Here is a 19,409-nt window from a genome sequence, read left to right as displayed (position 1 = left end):
GTACAGGCGGACTCATCACAGGCACACCCTGAACATAGACACGCCCTGAACAACCCTCCTGGTTACATCCTTCTCCTTTCCTCCCTTGTTTGCTGCCATAGCCATCACAGGAAGAGGCCACGTGACCAATTGCTGTTCCAGTTTTCCTGGACTTAGTTAACTCAGTTCTGTCGATACATGTTGTCGTCCGATGTTGATATGTTAACGTTTTTCCACGCACGTGTTGTTTGGTTCCATGTTTATTTGTCTCACCCGTGGAGATTCTCCCGCCCCCTCTTGGAGAAGTTATGATGATTAGTTGTTTATTGATCAAAACATGGGAAGATGGTTCTCCAAAGAGGGGGATTGGTGGCAGTCATGTATTACAAAAAAGCTGTGCTGTTGTCCTCGCACAGGTCGTCCACAGGACAGATTTATTGCAGCAGTTCTTCATGATTAAAGACTAAATAAAGCGTGGCATTGCAGGTGGAGAAGTTGAACTCCACTTGCAAATGATCCCTGTCCTGGATGCAATGGCACACAAATACTCTGTGTTGTATACCCAGCATGCTGACAGCACAGTTTAAAAAAAATAAATAAATACACCAGCCAGGTAAAGGTGAACCTGGCAAGGTAACAGCAAGCTAGAATGGACTGATGCAAGAGAACTTTGTTTACCATGTATTACAGTACCTGAGGTACTTGAAAACTGCTTCTCAAATAAAAACGGAGACAACAGATACTGTAGTTACGTGTCTCGTTATAGTTAAAGTGTATAGGTTTACTACAGCTATGCAGTGTTACTCCTCGGCTTTATAGGACTTGTTTTGGTGTCCCAGCCGGTGTGTTTAGTAGTAGTGCTGTAATAGTGGTGGACGGAGGTGACTGGCCGGCAGGACGGAGCTGCCGCTCTACTATTACATAAGTGTTCCCTCCAACATGGATGTTGCAGCGTCAAAGAACTTGATCCGGACAGACCGTATTTCACCGCCGCACGCTTCCCCGCGTCTCTCCCTCAAGACGGCAAAAAAAAGTCGCGCACACTCAAACTGCATTTCCACAGGAAAAATAGTTTAATAGGCTTATATAATCAACATTTATTGACAAAATATGTACATCAAACATCTTTCTTGTAGGTCCCAAAATATGAAATCTTAAGTACCTCTTTCTATAGAAAACTATTCCTCTGTTAAAACTTTTACATTCAACTTATTTTTTTTCTCGCCACTCCTTTCACTCCAATAGTTTATACAAAGAACAGGGAATAAACATCTGAGTTTCATCAGCATTTCACAAGTAAAAGGCAATAGCATCAACAAACACCAGGTTTGACTTTGAGCAGAAATAGATGTTGGATATGCATACTAGGTCCAGCACAGTGCTACAGTATGTACACACTTTCAGAGTACACAACAAATGTCCACACTCCTCCCTCCTCCTGTCGCTCGGGACAGAGTGCCAGAACAGGTATCAAAAATAGAGATATACACGTTTATTTAACAGTAATTACAGAAAAAGAGTCTCTCGATCTGTCTCCGGCGGTCAAAGAATTTCGCAGACCGTCCGGTGAACACTCCCCCCCCCCCCACGCGGGATGGATGGATGCACCCTTGTTGCTGTCGTCTGTACAGTCTCCAGGGAATCCTCACCTCTTGGTGATGCGAGTCACAGGGGCGGTGTTAAAGGGAATTTTAAGTCAATCGTTATGGCGACCGAGAATACAAACTTTGGGTGAAAGGTTACTGCTAACATTTGGTGCGACGGCGTTTCTACTTGTACGGAGACATTTTGTCTTTATGGCAACGGCTACAACCAAGACACACCCGTGTCGTTAGTATGTATACTTCAACAGCAGCATCTAAAGGACTTCTTCCTTTACATTCAACCAAGTGGCTGTGCATGTGTGTGTGTGTGTGTGTGAGAGTGTGTGTGTGTGTGTGCATGTGTGTGTGTGTGTGTGTGTGTGTGTGTGTGTGTGTGTGTGTGTGTGTGTGTGTGTGTGTGCGCGCATATAGAGAAGAACCATCTGAGTTGGATCTGTCTGTGATGAGCACTCTGGAATATAAGGTCCAAACATTCAGTCAGAACAAAGGGCCGGGTGTAGCTGGTGGACCCCGCCCCCCTCCCCCCTCTCTCCTGGACGCCTTCTCGGGTCGGTCCTCCCTTCTGCTGTCGGAGCTCAGGGCTGAAGCACGGGGGGGGGGGGGGTGTGTAGGAGGATGAGGATGGAGGTTCATGATCCGGTTGTGTTCTCCCTCAACCTCCCGAGGATTCACAATCTGCGCCAATGTTCACGTTTCAAAATCTCTTTAGTCTTTGGTTTCCAAGTTTAGGGGAGGTACCAGCTTAAGCGCCTGCAGCAGGGCAGGGGAGTCCATGGGGGTTTGAGATATGCTGGGGGCCGGGGAGCCGCCCCGGGGGGACAGCATGTGCTGGTGGGGAGGAGGCCTTTCACTGGGCATTGCCGGGGCTGAGCCTCCTAATCCAGGATAGATCATCGGCATGGCCCCCGGGTACCAGCACTTCTCCAGCATGGGCAGATAGCTGGCGGCAGAGGGGGGGATGAGGTAGAATGGCATGCAGAGAGGGTGCGGAGGGGGAGGCTGGTGAGGGGACACGCTCATGTAGCTGCTGGAGGAGGACGAGGTCGACGACTCTCCGCCCGACAACGACTCGTCCTCGGATGACTCCACCCTGGTCCTCTTGTGGTGGGGCTCGTCTCCCTCCTGCTTGATGCTGGAGCCGCGCCTCTCGCCGATGGCTCTCTTTAGCGGACCGGCCTGGCTGTAGTACTCTGGCCGGCCCTGTAGAACCCCGGATTCGCTCTTCTCCAGCTCGCCGCCGTAGCCGCTGTCGGTGTCTGTATCGCTCCCGCTCTGCTCACTGCTCGCTGGGGCGTACGCCCGCTGAATGACGGGCACACAGTTCCTCCCGTAGCCCTCGCTGGGCTTGGGGGGTAAGCTGCTGGGCATCTCCTTCTGGGGCTGGTGCTGGTGCTGGTGCTGGTGCTGGTGCTGGTGCTGGTGCTGGGCAACTACCTCATTGGGCCCGGGGCTATGCGGGGTTTGCGGCCGAGAGGGACCCTGCAAGACCTCTGTAGCCAGCTTGTGGAGGTGGTTGACCATGTGGGAGGGCGTGAGGTCTCCATCAGCCTCCCGATTGGCCAAGTACTGCAGAACCTCCTTGGCACACATGTGGAAACCAGAGCGGAATATTTCCTCCGACTTATCCTGACTGACAGGGGGCTGGTCTGAAAAGAGCACAGAAGGGAGCACACGAAGACATAGTCAAAAATACTGTATTACAACCTTTGTGAATGAGAGTTTTGAACGTTGGGACTATCTTATTATTGTGCCACAGAGTTTTAATTTGAATTCCAAAGTACGCCTATGGCTTTATGCAACCTCAAAAAAATACTGTACATCAGCTTATAAAAGGGTAATAATGTTTGCAAGTACTGATTTGCGTGTACTTCTGCATAACATTGTTATTGTCTTATATTTGCATGCCCTACAGAACCGTTCTGTTCAGTGTTCAGTGCATGTCCGTGTCTGGGCTGCGTCTGTTCCCAAGCTCACCAATTTGCATGCCATTCTGCAGAGCGAGGATCTTTTGCTGCTGCTGCTCCAGCAGAGAAGTGAGGGCTTTCACATGCTTGAGTGTGAGCTCTAAAACCACAGCTTTCTCCAGATGGCCCAGAGTCTAAAGAAGGGAATCAGTGTCAGCACATCCTCATCTCTTATATAACAAACAGGAGCCATACAGATCTACCAGGTTATACAAGCTCCAACGTCCAGATATCCCAGTGAACTAATGTGCGGCAGCAGGAATTGCCTCCATTAGCATCTTTATCAATTGATTATTATTAAAAATATTTTGTACAATAGTTATGAAATACAAATTTATTTCATTTCATGCAAAATTATCAAATTTGTTTATTTCTCGATAAAATTTCATTTCAAATGACGTCCCAAACACATATTTCAGACCATACACAAAACGTCTTTAGTAAATGATCGATAGGGTCTGCAAACTTTTCCGTCCACTGTTTGCACAGGGTGTAGTGGCTTTTCTGTGACTGGGCGGAGAGAAAGCTCACTTGAAAGATCGCTCCCCATAATGGGCTGCAGCGCATTATGATTGTGAATAAACAGGGGGGTCAGTTGGCTAGTGTTGAGTTTTATGGTAAGCAGTGGCGGCAACGCCGTGCGGAGTAGGTTCATGGAGCCGGGGTTGGTTTACAAAGACGGGTGGTTGACTACGCTCTCGCTTGGTGGGCTGATGAAAACGCTTGACAGTCTTAACCCTAACCCATGGTGAGCACCAAGAGGGTGCCTTGCAGCCATATCGGCCTTAATCTGAGCTCTAACTAATTACTCGGCCAGTGACAGGTATGGTGGCCAGGTATTCCACAATAACCCTGGGTGAATAACTGGGTTCAACACAAATTGAATAAGTTACTACAAAGGGGGTTATATAGATAATAATAATAATAATAATAATAATAATATTACAAATCAATTCTCTTTTGTGTCCTACGGAGCCAACACTGGATGCAGTTGCACCAGATGGCCGCTTGAAGGTGCATAGGACTACAAATAAATAAATAAAGCTTCAGCAGACTACAAATGCCGGGTGTGAACTTACCGTGAGTTTGAGGTGTTCTGGTAACAGATCCTTCAGCTGAGCAATGCACTCATTGATCCGGTCCCGTCGTTTCTTCTCAATAAGTCTGTGGGGCAGCTTGTAGGTCTCCTGCAGGGACAACGAAGCAGCACACATTTCCGAAACATTCTTTGCGATACGCGGCCGCAGCCGCGCCGACGAAAGTAGAAGCGGCTTCCAGTTATGTCACAGCGCAATGAGGTCAACCGCTTTACAGGGAACCGAGGCCGCGTAATCCCCCCGCCTGACGTCTTAGTTCAAAAGCGTGTTGAAATAGTTAGAAAATATGCTATAATATAAAATTGTGTGAATAACAATAATAATAATAATAATAATAATAATAATAATAAAAACAAACCTTGCTTTCTTCCCCTCTCTTCATTCCGCGCCTGGGTTTGTAGACGTACATTTGGAAATCCACCCTAAAAAAAACAACAAAAAACAAAAAAAACAGTGAGACAGTGAACGCGAACGAATGCAAACGTTAATTAAAAGGTGTCCGAGCTCCAAAACCAGACCGACGGGAGCGATTCTCCGAACTTCCACCCACCCTGGCATGTCTGCCATGTCGCCCTGCTGCTTGGACAGCGGCGGTGGTTGCGTGCCCGGGATTCGTTCCATTCTTATTCCAATTTGCACGGAGCCGAGGTGCGATTTCAACGCGATCGATCAACGGTGAATCAAATATATCGTCCCTCTCTCTCTCTCTCTCTCTCTGTCTTTTTTTTTTCTTCCTTTTCCTTTTTTAACTTATTTCTCTTGGTCGTCCGCGACGCAAACAGTCAGATCCTCATCATCCGAACGCTATGATAACCGTGGGTCTGAGGCTCGGTCGTCGGTTCGCCGTCGGGTCGCACTGGTCCCGCGGTGGTGGGCGCGTCGGGAGAGTGTGGGAGGAACGCGCGGCGTGCGGGAGATAAACCCTCAGACTCTGCCTCGGACTGACCCACCTCCGTCACATGAGGCTCACGTGTCGAACCGCGCTGCGAGCCCGGCGGAGGGACCGCCTCCCCGCTACCGACAAGGAGCGGCGGCGGGCGGAGGCGCGCCGCGTCAGAGGCCCCCCCCCTCCCGCCGCCCGCGCCCCGCCCCGGTCCCGTGTTTGGCCACGCTGCGCCGAGTCGAGCCGCGCGGAAACACGGTCCGGACGGAAACGCGGTCCCGGACGGACGCGGGCGGGCGGCTGGCGCTTCAAGCTCCGCTCTGCTCCGCCCGGATAGTCGTGTTGTGCGCCGACAAAATAAGTCAGCGTGTCGCGATGAGAAAATGTGTGGGATTCGAGTGAGCGTTACGTTAATATTTGAAAAGTTCCGTTCCGATAAAGGAGTAAGTAACTGTTGTGAGAACCAGGTAAACCGCACAATAAACAGCACACAGGGAAATAAAATAACGAATAAATCCATTCGATGAGGTCATCATCACTTCTTTTAATCACTTCTCAAAACCCATTTGTATAGATCTGCTTTTATGTGACGCCCCCTTTCTTTATCTGTTTTATTTTTTTACTTGCTTATTTATTTATTTTTATTTGTTTTTCCATTTCTTATTATACCATTGTATCTATGTATTTTTATTCTTTTTTTGGGGTCCTTATCCTCTTTTCCTAACCCTAACCCCAACCCTTATACTTTAACGAATGAATTGAAATCCCGTTGATTAATGTTTCTTTGCCTTTTAAATTCGTCGATCTGAACACTCTGCTTTTATTTCATCCGTCAAAGCACTTTGAGAACAGCGTTTTTACAGGTGCTGTATAAATAAACCTATTATTATTATTATTATTAATATTATATATATTTTTATTATTATACTTATTATTATTTTTTTAAATTATATTTATTATTATTATAATTATTATCATTATTGTTATTATTATTATTATTACAATTATTATATTTATTATTTTATTATTATTATTATATTTATTATTATTATTTTTTTAATTATATTTATTATTATTATAATTATTATAATTATTATCATTATTGTTATTATTATTATTATTATTATTATTATTATTATATTATTATTATTATTGTTATAATTATTATTATTATTATTATTTTTAATTATATTTATTATTATTGTTATTATTATTATTATATTTATTATCATTATAATTATAATTATTATTATTTTTTATTATTATATTTTTTATTATTAATATTATTATCATAATTATAATTATTATTGTTATTATAATTTTTTTAAATTATATATATTCTTATTATATTTATTATTATAATTATCATCATTATTGTTATAATTATTATTATTATTATTATATTTATTATTATTGTTATTATTATTATTTTTAATTATATTTATTATTATTATATTTATTATCATTATTATAATTATTATTATAATTATCATTATCATTATTATTATTATCAAAATAGGCCTAAAGCCCATGAACACGTCCCCTGAGAATCGAGCTCCACATCAACAGCACGAGGCCACAACACGGAGCCTCCGTCAGCCTCCGTCAGCCTCCGTCAGCCTCCGTCAGCCTCCGTCAGCCTCCGTCAGCCTCCGTCAGCCTCCAACGCGGCGACGCGCGCCGAGGAGCACGCGCGCGGCCAGGCGAACCGTCCGTCCACGTGCGTGAGCGCGCGCGCGCTCCCCCATGTGCGCGGGCGGCCCCGAACCGCTTTGTAGTGCCGACCGTCACGTTGGGCCGCGCGTGTGGGGGGGGGGGGGGGGCACGCCCGGGCGCCGTTCGTCCCTCGGCAGATGTTGTGGTTTTTACTGAACAATAACATTGTTGTTATAGCAAATGGTGACATATAAACGAGGCAACTCCGAGCGCCTTACACACCGTTGGGCACAGCATGCACCAGATAAAAGAAAAGCGGAGCAAAATCACATCAATAAAAAAGCTAAAAAAAGATTGAAATAATAATAATAGCAATAATAATAATAATAATAATAATAACAATAATAACAACAACAACAACAACAATAAGAATAATAATACTGGTAAATGCGCGATTCACACTGCAGCAGGTCCCTTCCTCTGGGCCGCACGTTGGGACCCCTGACACGGTTAAGAGCTGTGGGCCGCGGCGCCGACGCCCCTGAGCACCGCGCGCTGCGCCCCACTCCTGTCAGGACAGGTGAAAAACATGTGAGCGGAACAGGAGCCCACGAGGCCCAGAAAGGGGACGCCCGACCGCCGAGTAGGCGCTTGAGACGCCACGGGCTAAATGTGCTCGCCACAGAAAGTAGATCTCGCGGGCGTCTCCCAACAGGAGCAACTGTCGATCAGCGAGATTTACAATGCCGCCCTCAAAAAGTCGGAAACATGGCTGGAATACGAAAAAACGCACCGCCGGGGCCCCCGCGCGTGCCCGGGGCGCCGCTTGTACGCCGCAGGGGGCCCCGACGTGCGTCGTTTCCGAAGCGGGAACGTATACAACGGACGTGCATGGCCTTTTCGTAATGACTCACATGCGCGAGGGGGAATAAACGCGGCATATCTGCACTCAGCCTATCTGCACGCATTTCAAACTCCCTTATTATTCACTGTTTTCCCCTCTTTCCACATTTTCTCTCTCTTTTTTTTTTTTTTTTAACAATTGGGCCGAGTTTTGCGTCTGAGTCATGAGTTTTTCTGCCGTCCTTTCTCACCCGAGGGATATTTTTTCCCATTGTAAAATCCACTTCTAACCGAGCACCATTTGGGGTTCGTCAGCCAATGAAATCCACCCATTCCCTCATTTCCAACAGTGCTCACACGTATTTTGCACAAAAAAAACCCTGTAGAATGGAATAGAATGACAAAATAGTTCAGCCTGTAGTTATCTTGCTTTACAACTTTACTTTATTTATCCAGATTCCTTCTTTGTTTCTGGGCTCCTTGATGATGATGATGCTGTAACACTAAAACTTTAAATTGCAGAACCATTTGGTCTGCCGTGACCTCAAACAGATTGTAAAGCCGGCCGGTCAAATGTTAAAGGACGAGTTGTATGTAAGAATAGAGGGAAACTCCAGTTTTTTGGGGGGGAAATTTCTTCCTCGTGTGTCCTGTGCAGACACATTGACTGCATGCTAACTCTGTTAGCTCAATGCAAGGCTGCAGATGGAATCGACTAGCCTAGCTCGTGTGACAGTCGCAAAAGCTGAGTTATATTAAGTGGACCTATTATGCACCTTTTTACACAAGTTAATATATGTCTTTGAGGTCCACAAAAGATGTTTTGGATCATTATTATTTTATTTTTTTGCCGAAAATACAACTCAGATTATGCATTAGAGCACGACGTGCGTCCAGTCCACCCTGCCTGGAAACGGGCTGTCTCAGTGGGAGGAGCCACCCTCCCGAGGCCCCGAGGTCTGTGAGCCAATGGGGTTTGAGCACGGCTTCCCGGTTTCATTGTATGTTACTCCCTAACTCTCACCGATTTCACCTTATCAGTCCCCTCAAATCTGTTTCCGAACAAATTAGAGGCAAAAAATAAGCGACCCAGCTGCCGAATCTGAATGCAAGACCCCATTTCAAGGTTTCTTCCGACTTTGGCTGCAGGCTGGTGGGGCATACGGACACCGCACCCCGACCGCACCGTGACTTTGTTTCACGTGAACCTCAGAAATGAAAATAAAATAAATAAATACATTGAGGATAAAAAACACACTATTTTCATCGGTTTTTCGTTTAGGGAAACGCACGGCGGATGGGATGGAGCCGACGACCACATCGAGAAACCCCGTGGCGAGCTGACGTGCGCTCGACCACAAGAGTAGAAAAAAAAAACGAACCGTTGGGAAGCCCGGGCGCTGTCTTCACAGCCATTACGTTGTCATTAGTTGCCCTCGCTGTTTGGCACCCCGCTGTTCGACATGGAGCTACATTCTCAACTATTTTGACCGTTTGTTAACCTCTGAATCTGGATGCAAGATTGACGAACGCCAACATCCCAAAAAAGTGGAATAATCTTCTCATGTATTTGTCCAGTTTCTACGCTGCCAATTATTTGCAGCACCTTCATCTTCTCGTAGATATATGACAACGCATGTTAATTTCAAATAGAGTGAATATGTTGTTTTTTAAAATAAATGTAAATTGGAACAGAGCCACCACCACTTGGCCCCTCCAAATGGTTTTACTAAGATAAAACCTTCAAAGTCTAGAAATAGCACATTACTATATGGGTTAATTAACCCAATTAATTTGTCAACATTACAGGCATTTTGGAATAGAAATAAGCGCAACTCAAGAATTAGAAATTAGGACGGCACACAGGCAAGACAGTGATTTAATGATCCTTAAATAATTAGATTACAGCTGGAAAGGGAGACCACGGCCATGGGGAGGACTTTCGGGAAAATGTTTGAACAAATGTACTGAGCTTCTCGGTTACGTCTGTTGTGTTTCTGCTTAAATCTTTCCTCAGCCCACAGCAGCAGTAACGCAAAGAAAAGAATTATCGATCACTTTAACCTGATTTGCCAGAATGTATGAATTTCCTATGATTTTTTTTTCTTGACTACGTTAATTTACAGCTTGCACATGATAAAAAAAAAACAACATCTTCAAAACACATGCATGGATGTTTTAGTGACCTTTGCCACTGTAGATTGACCACGCCGGCGTTGGATTTAAGTTAAATGGTTACAATTCTAAAACGAAGCTTGAAAACAACGCAGCTTGAATGCTTTTAACTTAAAACGCCTGGAAAAGCCACTGAAAAGGTGTGTTATAGCTGCTACTAAACTTACTTGTACAAGAAGCGACGGAACGTGGAAAATGTCGCACGTCCCTCTGCAGCAAACGGGTGAAACCAGAAACGCTCGAGAGGAAAACAGAACTCAACACATTGTTTACACAACATTAATCTCGTTTCTTAGTATCCACTGCAGTCTTATTAATTCGACCCGCTTGACCTCCCGTTACCTAACCACCAAAACTAGGTCTGTTCAGGCGTATTATATTGCTATAATTACAACAACAACAATATTAATAGTAGTAGTAATAATAATAAATTTTTTGTTGAAAGTAAAATACCAGGGGTGTGTACTTAGTTGAATGTAGTGCAAACGAAGGATTGCAGTGGTCGATCCGAGAACAAATGACAAAACACCGATAAACACCGGACGAGCTTGCGTCCCCGAAATCAGAACGCTCCATTGTCACGTCTGGCACGTTACCCGACGAAACAACTCACAATACGCCATCCTTTTGAACAGAGGCACTTTTGTGCATTTGCATCCATGTGAAGATGGATGACAGATTAGATTTCACAGTCGACGTGGCGGGATTCCCCTAAATCTCCCATGTGTGAGTTGCTTTATACTGGGACTTGAGCGGGCGGCGTCGGGCACAAGCGGCTCGGCGAGAGTGTAATTGATCACGCCCTTCGAATAATCACACGACGCACATTCAACAGGCCGACAGTCAGACAAAGAGCTGGGTGCTGACCATTTGGAGGAAGTTCCTGTTTGTGAACCCATCCCTCTTTAGACAGAAAAAAACTCACCGGTGCATTTCTCACACACTTTATTGAATAGACTCCAAACAGTGGAATGTACGTTTCAGACACAAACCGCAAATTAGTCAAAAAAGAAAGAAAAAAAGAAAAATAATAATAAGTTCAGTTTGGTCAAGCAGCATTCCAAATATCCTAATTTAGTTCTGTTTTGTACACAATCCTTTTTCTTTTTTTGTTTTTCTAACGGAGACCTTGAAGAAAACAATCTATAGACTGAAAATAACATTCATCTGTGCGCTACAGAAAAAAAAAAAAAAAAAAAAAAAAATAGATATTGGTGCTTAGGGACTAGATAGGTGTAGGATACGTTAAATAATTCAGTGCCAATTTATCAAAAAGGGAATACCATTTTTCCAACGCAAGTGTAACTCGCCTACCGTCGTACTTTCATTTTTGTTACATCCTGCCGGTGAGGGTTCCGTACATGCACCGTGTGAAGTTCCTAGTGCCCCTCAACACTCACAACATGCAGCCACACAGTATTTGTTCCGATAGCGTCGTTCAAGTGCACCGCATCAAAGTAACAAGCATAAATATATTGATATCTAACTGAATTCTTAATTTACACCCCAAAAAAAAAATCAGCTTGCGCTTACAGCTCCATGGAATGTTTGAAATCCTCATTTGAATATAAGGAGAACCACCATGACCTTGTTACTCCATGCCCCCGAACAAAATACAACAACAACAACAAAACCAGAACAGTACCACGCCATTTAGTCTTCTATAAAAACATTATGAAATGTTGAGAAACGCGGTCAATCCTTCAGGTTTCGTTAATTTAATGGAATTCACGGTTTCCTCGAAAATTTACTTAGTAAATTTTAATATAAAACTAAATAAACACATTCTGAAAATAAGCTCCTCTCCCCCGGACGCTGCATATCGTAAAGTCGCAAAACAAAACAAGACGTTAAATAATCTTTAAATAATGTTTGCCGAAACGTTTCAAAAACAATCTCCCCCCGACCCCAAATCTCCGACCTGAGTTTTGCTGGTAGGCGCGGGGCCACTGGACAGGAGAACCTGCCCCAGGCGCACGGCGGCTGGACTTTGGCACACTTTTTTTTTTTTTTTTTTTTTCCCTCCCCCAAAGGGTCGAGTGAGATAAGGAAAGGCATTGGAGGTGGTCGCATCAAAAGCCAGCGCTTTCATGTCGCTGGATTTCCGGAGGCACTTGGCGGCGCGCCACACCGCCCGCGCAGTCGCGCCCACGCCTCACGCGCCCGCCCGTCATTTACGGGCGCCCTGCGCAGGCCGCCCGTCGGGAGCGCGGAAGGCTGGGAGAAGAACTCGTGGGACGTCGGAGTCGGACATCGAACCGGTGATGGGCGTAATGTGTCGGGGCGTCATGCCGTCGTCCGCGTGCAGACGGTAGAAGCGTCCGGAGTGGCGGCGGCGTTCAGGCCGGCTGCTGGGGGTTGATGTTCATGTGGGGAGGGTGGCCCAGGAGACCGATCCGTTGCTTCTGCTTTCTCTGCTCCGTCATCTGCACCGGAGGGGGGGGGGCGCGGAAAACAAAGGCAAAGATCAAACGGTGTGCGCCGGCAAATCTGTGGCCTGCATATCTGTTGAGAGCCGCGGGTGCATCGGGGGTTTTTTTTTTTTTTTTTGACTGTCGTCGACCCCCCCCCCGCCCCTCGATTCTCAGACACATTCACAACGCAGCGAAGAGTCAAGACGGAGCTGTGACTTTCTCCGACTCTTCTGTTCGACTTCCACTTGCATCACTACGCCTGACTCACTTCACAGATCAATGTTATTAACCTTTGCAAAGGGCAACCTTCAGATCATTTTCTGCTGTTGTTTCTCTTTATATATATATATATAGCTATATATATAGATATATATAGATATATATAGCTATATATATAGATATATATAGATATATATATATATCTATAGACATGACCCACCAATTCCCAACCGCAACGCGTTGGTTGTGCGTGGAAAAACATCGGACATTCTTTTTTTTCAGTCCAAAATGAGATTACAGCAGATTCATGTTCCTCAAGTTGTTCTTTTTGGTATTTTCAAAAATGAATTTGAATTCTAAATATTGGATAAATATTAGAAAGTGGAGGCTACGCGCTCCATCGGCATTGGTCAAGTTACTCACCGGCAAGTTGTTGAACACGCGGTGTTGATTATGCACATTTTAGTATTTTTAGAGTTTATAGAGATTATTGTGCGTAATCACCGGGCGTCATGACATTTCACTGCATACATGTATGACTGTATGTGTATGTATGTGACAAATATTCTCTTGAACTTGAACTTGAACTTACGGTTCCCTTTGATGCCAACATGCAGATCAAAATCCTCCTTTGATATTCTGAATGTGAAGTCAGAATGTGAAACCGCTTTGATAAAATCACGTCATAAAGTGTATCGAAGGGTGAATGACAATTGTGCTGCCAAGGTCTGGAAATGCTTCTAAAACTTTAAAAGGCTAATTTCTCTGTTTTCAAAACCGTAATTTTGAATAATTCATAGCTTCCAAAATATTTGTTTGATTTCCACAAATGGCACCTTGTTTTGAAGCGCTGTTTCTACACTTTCATAGTACATGAAAAACCCAAAATGTCAAATTTCGAAATGTGACCCTATGTCATCAAATATGTGACCTACCCTGTGGTGGGTCACATATTTGGTGCTACGTACATAAAGAAACCCTTTCTAAAGTAGACACACAGGACTTTCTATACATCAATGGATTGCGCAGTCTTTCTTGTTCTCAATGTGCAACAACCAACTAATTAGTGGACTTCAAAAATCATTCTAAAAATGGCCCCTAAAGAGGGGAAGTATTAGTATTGTGAATAACAAGGCAACCAACCAAGGTCAAACCAACACTGTCATCGTAAATCCATCTTGTATTTTCTACAACAGGGCAAACTGCATGGTCGTACGTACCTGCTCCTTTAGCTCAGTCAGCTGTCCAGACAGGTTTGCCACCAGCCTCATGGCAGACTCCAGCTTCTCCTGTAGGTTTCTGATCTCGTTCTGCTCGCCCTCCGCATCACTACTGACCAACGACATGGCACGCATACGTGGAAACCAGTCTAGGTTGTGCTCCTGGGGGAAGGGGAGAAAGTGTTAATTTTCCATTTTGGTAGAGCCACATATTTACTGACAGATTAAGCTAGATCGCATGGCCCTCGGTGATGAGTTAGGTTAGTTGTCGTGGAAGATGGATGAAGTATCTTCTTTAATGTAAATAAGAAGATGCTGCTAGTGTCAGCCAAATCGAATATACTGCAACGTGTAATCTAGTGTTCAAATGTACACTTTCTAACTAAAGAATTAAGCATGAGGAGAAAAATGGGTCTTGGTCCGAAGTTTATGGTTTCGAAGGAGGGACATTGTTGTGGCATACATAATAACCAAGACTGAATGACCCCAGACAGAGTCTGAGTGCCTTCAGTTCTGAAATTCCGAATTATTTGACATGTTTCACCAGTGACTGCTGGCAGGAGTGAACAGCCCCTACCGGGGCTTCCACGGGCTAGCTACCCACGGCAGCGGGATCGAACACCTAAGGTGTGTGGATCTCACCCACCTTCAGCTACGAAAACTTCTAAGAAGAAAATACCCCTTGAGTCAGCGAGAGTGGGGGCGAAAGATTCATTGGTAGACATCCTGGCAACTGACAGGAACAGAACCAACGAGTTGGATGGCCAGCATACCTGAGGCTGCAACAGCTGCAGCAGGACACAAGCTCCAGAGTTGCATATGCGTCTGGGCAAAGGTTAATGAAAATACATCAGGGCAGGAAAGGGTGCCTGAAGAAGGGGCAACAGGGATCTGGCATCAACAACTATTTCCTGAGAAGCAGGTCTAGTCAGTCAACTGAAGTTCAGCAGCAGGACAGAAATCAAAGTCTGCAGGACATCAACAACCCTGTTCCAGTGGAGCAAGAGCCAGGCACAGGAGAGCAACCTGAACCCAGCCAATCGTGACCGGCAGCGGAAAAGAAGATCCAACGGGCGAAAGCCGTTGATCAAGTGGCCAAAGGCGATGTGAAAGGAGGTCAACGCTGACCTCTGCAACATCTTAGAGACGCTCAGAGGCCCCACGATGAAGAAGTTGGAGAGATTGGGGGAATGAATCTACAGCTATGGAGTGGAACAGTTTGGAGCAGTAGAGAGGAAGAAAACTACACCGATGATCTCACTTAGTCCAGGAGGCAGAGGCCAGAAGCATGTCCATCATCAAGGGGAAGCTGTCAGACCAACGCTTATACATTGGCGATGAGACAATTCCAACAGTCTCAGATAAAGCCTGTGAGCCGCCTAGGCCGGTGGTACAATGCGTACCTCAAAGATACAGAGCATGTTGATACGCTTAGGAAAGATGCCGTTAGTGGCCTGGAGATTATCGACAGAACCACACTCCCTGGCAAGTTGAAGCTGTGGTGTATGCAATTTGGGCTTCTTCCACACCTCATGTGGCCACTACCCTATATGAAGCTCCAATCTTAAAGGTAGAAAAGCTGGAGAGACTGATAAGCTCATATGCAAGGAAGTTGCTTGGTCTTCCCATGTGCCTGAGCAGCATAGGGCTCTACGGTAAAGGAGGCCTAGAGCTACCCATTTCCAGTCTCTCAGAGGAGTATGCAAAAGTAAGACTGGAGATTATGCTAACAGAGTCCAGTGATCCATTTGTAGCCCAAGCTGCCCCCATCCTGGCTACTGGAAATAAATGGACCCCATAAGAAACGCACGAGTAGGGAAAGGCGTCGCTCAAGCACAGGGACATCGTGGGTGGAGTGCAGCAAGGTAGGGGTGATCTTGGCCCTCGGGCCAGCACACCAGCCTGGAACAAGGCTACTCGGTCTCAGGGATGCAGGCTTGTGATACAGGGATTACGTCAGCAGGAGAAAGCACCAAGGTGTGCAAAGGCCGTCACTCAGGCAAGGCAAGGGCAATGGATGACATGGGAGGGAGTGGAGAGGCGAAAAAATTTCCTGGAAAGAGCAAGACATTGAGAGTAAGCTGCACCATTAAGGCTGCCTATGATGTGGAGAAGATCCTGCATGGTCCCTTTGCCTGACTCCAGCAACACTAAAAAACATCCTGGTGGGTGGCAAGACCAGCCTCACTAAAGGCCGACACACCTGGTAGCACAACCAGGTATTATGGGGTCTTGCAGCAGTGCTGGAAGGTCAGTGGAGTGTCAACGTTCTCCTCCCCCTTCATCCCGGTGACCGGCAACAGCATCTGTCCAGGAAGGTGAGGGTTAAGCCAGAGTCGCCACATCAAGACCAGAAACCGGGCAGCTAGGCAGGGAATATGATTGGTAGATGGTGGCAGACTTAGGCCAGAGGCTCTGCTTCCCAGCTGAGATCGCGCCAACAACCTCAGACCAGACCTTTTACTATGGTCAGCCTCACTTCATCTTGTTTACATCCTCAAGCTCACAGTGCCCTGGGAGGATGCAGTGGAGGAGGCCTATGAGGGCAAGAAGGTGAGGTACACTGAGCTTGCAGCTGATCAAAGTAGACTGCAGAGGTTTGTTGCCACATCAATGTCAAGGCTACTAGGGGAGACGGGGGAGTATGAGGGAAGGCCCCAGCGGCAAGCAGTCAAAGACCTCTCCAGGACTGCTGAAAAGGACAGTCAGTGGCTCTGGATGAAGAGAAAGGACTTCACGTGGACCCTCAGGCAAGTACATGGGGTTTGTCCAATATCTGGGAGTTAGTCAGGGACCAAACTCCCTCTCCATCTCTACCAGATGTTTAGTGAGGAGAGGGGAAGTGGAGGGAAGCCCAGAAAGGCGGCGGAGTGGCGTGCCGCAGTCCTGGCCACCACTCTCCTTACTCCACTTTCTGTATGTTCCGGAGGAAGAAAACTGACTTAACTTGCCAAAAGAGGCAGAAGGAATACCTACCAACATGTTCCAAGACAAGCCCAAGTACTCTCCAGGACTCCTGAAAAGGGCGAGAAAGGACTCCACCTGGACCCTCAAGTGACTAGATGGCATCTAGAGGGTGAGCTCGGGACACAGGGGTTCACTACTGAACCCTTCGGAGGTTTTGTGGGCCCATCAGTGAAACATTGAGGAGAGAGGGTGCCCACTTGATAATCCACAAGATGCCATCACTCACTTGACAATCCCGCAGAGTCTAGGCAGCATGTTTTACATGTGCAATTAAGGGATATTACCATTTAGTCCTACATAAGAGATCTGTTTTGATCAGCCTGTGGGCTGGGCAGTGTCTCATGTGCCGTTCTGGTTCACTGGCATCCTGTTTAGCCACACCAATCTGTTTGAGTTATCGAGTGTGCATGACTGCAGTCTCTGTAAATTGAGCTTAGGGGGCAGGAAAGGACGACTTTATAGAGTTGTTTGTGTGTGTTTGCGTGTGGAACCAGAGAATAAATGGTGAACCAAAGTGGATCATTAGCCCTCAGCAAGCAGCCAACAGTTGGGCCTGTCCAAAATGCGGCACGTGGGCCAATTTTGGCCCTTTAGAGCCTTTAACTGACAGCTTTTAGGGAATAAGCACAGATATGTATGCTGTTTTTGTTTTTGTGCAAAGTGCCATTTCAAAGCTTGGAGAACCTAAAGAAATTTTAACCCAGAGTGACATTTATATTCAATTTATCTCATTATGTAAATACAGTACAGACTACATAGGCCAGAGTTGTGCAGTGGGCAATGTATGCTCCCATTGCCATTTGGGATGTAATTCCCCTCTATGGGTTACATTAATTTGCTGGACTGAAATCATAGTTTGACTGGATGTAATGGGGGCTTCATATATTTTGTTTGGGTTAAATAGGATTTATGATGAACATGCTAGAAGATTAAATCTTGGAGACACTAAATCTAACATTTTCTATCATTTCTACTATGCAGACAGTGTTTGCTGTCAGCCTGGTCGGCTCATCATTAGGTTTTAGTTGTGTCTGTTCAAAGGAAAGAAGTTTGTGTGCGATAGTTATATATACACAACAGCCAGTTGGGTACATAAAGCGCTAAAGGCTCAAAATGTCCTGCAGTTGTCAAGTGATTTAGCTGCGTTAACATTAATGTCTACCATCCTAAGAGTTCAGTGAGCCACGGGCTATGAAACTTGTGATACAGCTGCTTTCTGCCCTTGGGCTCTAGCTCAGTCACTTCTGACATCGAAACCTGCACGCATCCTGCAGACCACATTACCTGTGAGACATTAAGTACACCAGCATCTGTACTGTTAAATACACTGCATATTTAACGGTGTGCGTTTGCTGTTGTGGCAGTGTACACGCTACCATATACAGTATCTCTTGTGTTGTCTTTTGCCGTAGTGTGTATTATGGAATTCCCTTCATTTGATTTGAACCGAGAGTTATGACTTTGTAATCATGCTGTATCATATCCCAAATGCTGCAACAATACAATGATCACAACAGGGATGGATATAGTTAGTTATTTAGCGAGATAAATACCATGATCATCTCAGCCACGTAGCTCTCAGGGCCTGTGTACTCTGTGGAGTCTTTCACCTTCACCAGGACAATGAAGAACAAGTAGTGCCACATGTTGTGCTCCTCTTTGATGTGCTCCTCAAAAGTCACTGTCTTGTTGTCGAACTTGTCCCTCTCCAGGCCTGTAGTGCGACCACAAACACATATATAAACATGTACAATCTACACCCAAGATATCCAATGCAGGATATACAGTACGATGCAACACACACACATACACACACACACACACACACACACACACACACACAACACACACACACACACACACACACACACACACACACACACACACACACACACACACACACACACACACACACTTTGGTATAAAAAAAGCGAGAGGATTTCAATAACGTTCATTGTTAGTTTATGCATTTTCCCCAGACTTGTTCTCAGAAGATATATAAACTCTAGCTGCAGGATAATATAATTTATCCTTTTATAGCGTTTAACACAACCGATAGATATGAATAGACAACACAGGGGCTCAGAATAGGGCCTTGTGGCACACAACTGCCAAAAGCAGCGGCTACATGCCTTGAGGTTTGGCATCCTGAAACAGCAATTTCTCTGAAAACAAGCACACTATTGTTGGCATAATATTAATGACAATGTTATTAATAACAACCTTTATTTGTATTGAGCCTTTCATACACAACATGCAACTCAAGAGTTTTATATTAATAAATGTTCAAATAATAATAACAATAATAGTGATGACGAAAAAAGCAATGCAAAAAGCATTTAATAAAATAAATAAATATAACATTCAGTTTTATATATCATGTTAAAT

The 19,409-nt window shown here is 45.2% G+C and overlaps 2 protein-coding genes across 2 annotated transcripts in view; both read right to left on the bottom strand.

Moving 5' to 3' along the window:
* Positions 1 to 1,029: 1,029 nt before the first annotated feature.
* LOC307230891 (class E basic helix-loop-helix protein 40-like) lies at positions 1,030 to 5,584 on the bottom strand. The gene is made up of 5 exons (XM_080001375.1): positions 5,195 to 5,584; positions 5,003 to 5,066; positions 4,627 to 4,734; positions 3,558 to 3,681; positions 1,030 to 3,229 (listed from the first exon to the last, which is right to left on the bottom strand). The coding sequence occupies exons 1-5, from the start codon at positions 5,263 to 5,265 to the stop codon at positions 2,289 to 2,291; spliced, it is 1,308 nt and encodes a 435-aa protein (XP_079857501.1). The 5' UTR covers positions 5,266 to 5,584; the 3' UTR covers positions 1,030 to 2,288.
* A 5,562-nt stretch (positions 5,585 to 11,146) lies between these two features.
* LOC307230239 (inositol 1,4,5-trisphosphate-gated calcium channel ITPR1-like) overlaps positions 11,147 to 19,409 on the bottom strand; it is a 69,588-nt gene continuing 61,325 nt past the window's right edge. The window contains exons 57-59 of the mRNA XM_080000475.1: positions 18,575 to 18,735; positions 14,055 to 14,216; positions 11,147 to 12,627 (exon numbers count right to left, since the gene is read on the bottom strand). Coding sequence (XP_079856601.1) covers positions 12,541 to 12,627; positions 14,055 to 14,216; positions 18,575 to 18,735 — 410 coding nt within the window. The 3' untranslated portion in view covers positions 11,147 to 12,540. The remainder of the gene's footprint in view (positions 12,628 to 14,054; positions 14,217 to 18,574; positions 18,736 to 19,409) is intronic.

This window comes from Zeus faber, assembly GCF_960531495.2.
Source record: "Zeus faber genome assembly, chromosome: 5".
Lineage (NCBI taxonomy): Eukaryota > Metazoa > Chordata > Actinopteri > Zeiformes > Zeidae > Zeus > Zeus faber.
Note: the sequence above shows the minus strand (reverse complement) of the source record. Positions and strands in the feature narration are given on the sequence as shown.

Bases quoted from the DNA above. Each gene is read 5' to 3' on its own strand.
- LOC307230891 (XM_080001375.1), bottom strand. From the start codon at position 5,265: ATGGAACGAATCCCGGGCACGCAACCACCGCCGCTGTCCAAGCAGCAG. The intron at 5,067-5,194 runs GTGGGTGGAAGT...TGTTTTTTTTAG, and splicing joins GACATGGCAGACATGCCAGG to GGTGGATTTCCAAATGTACG. The intron at 4,735-5,002 runs GTTTGTTTTTAT...TTGTCCCTGCAG, and splicing joins AGAGAGGGGAAGAAAGCAAG to GAGACCTACAAGCTGCCCCA.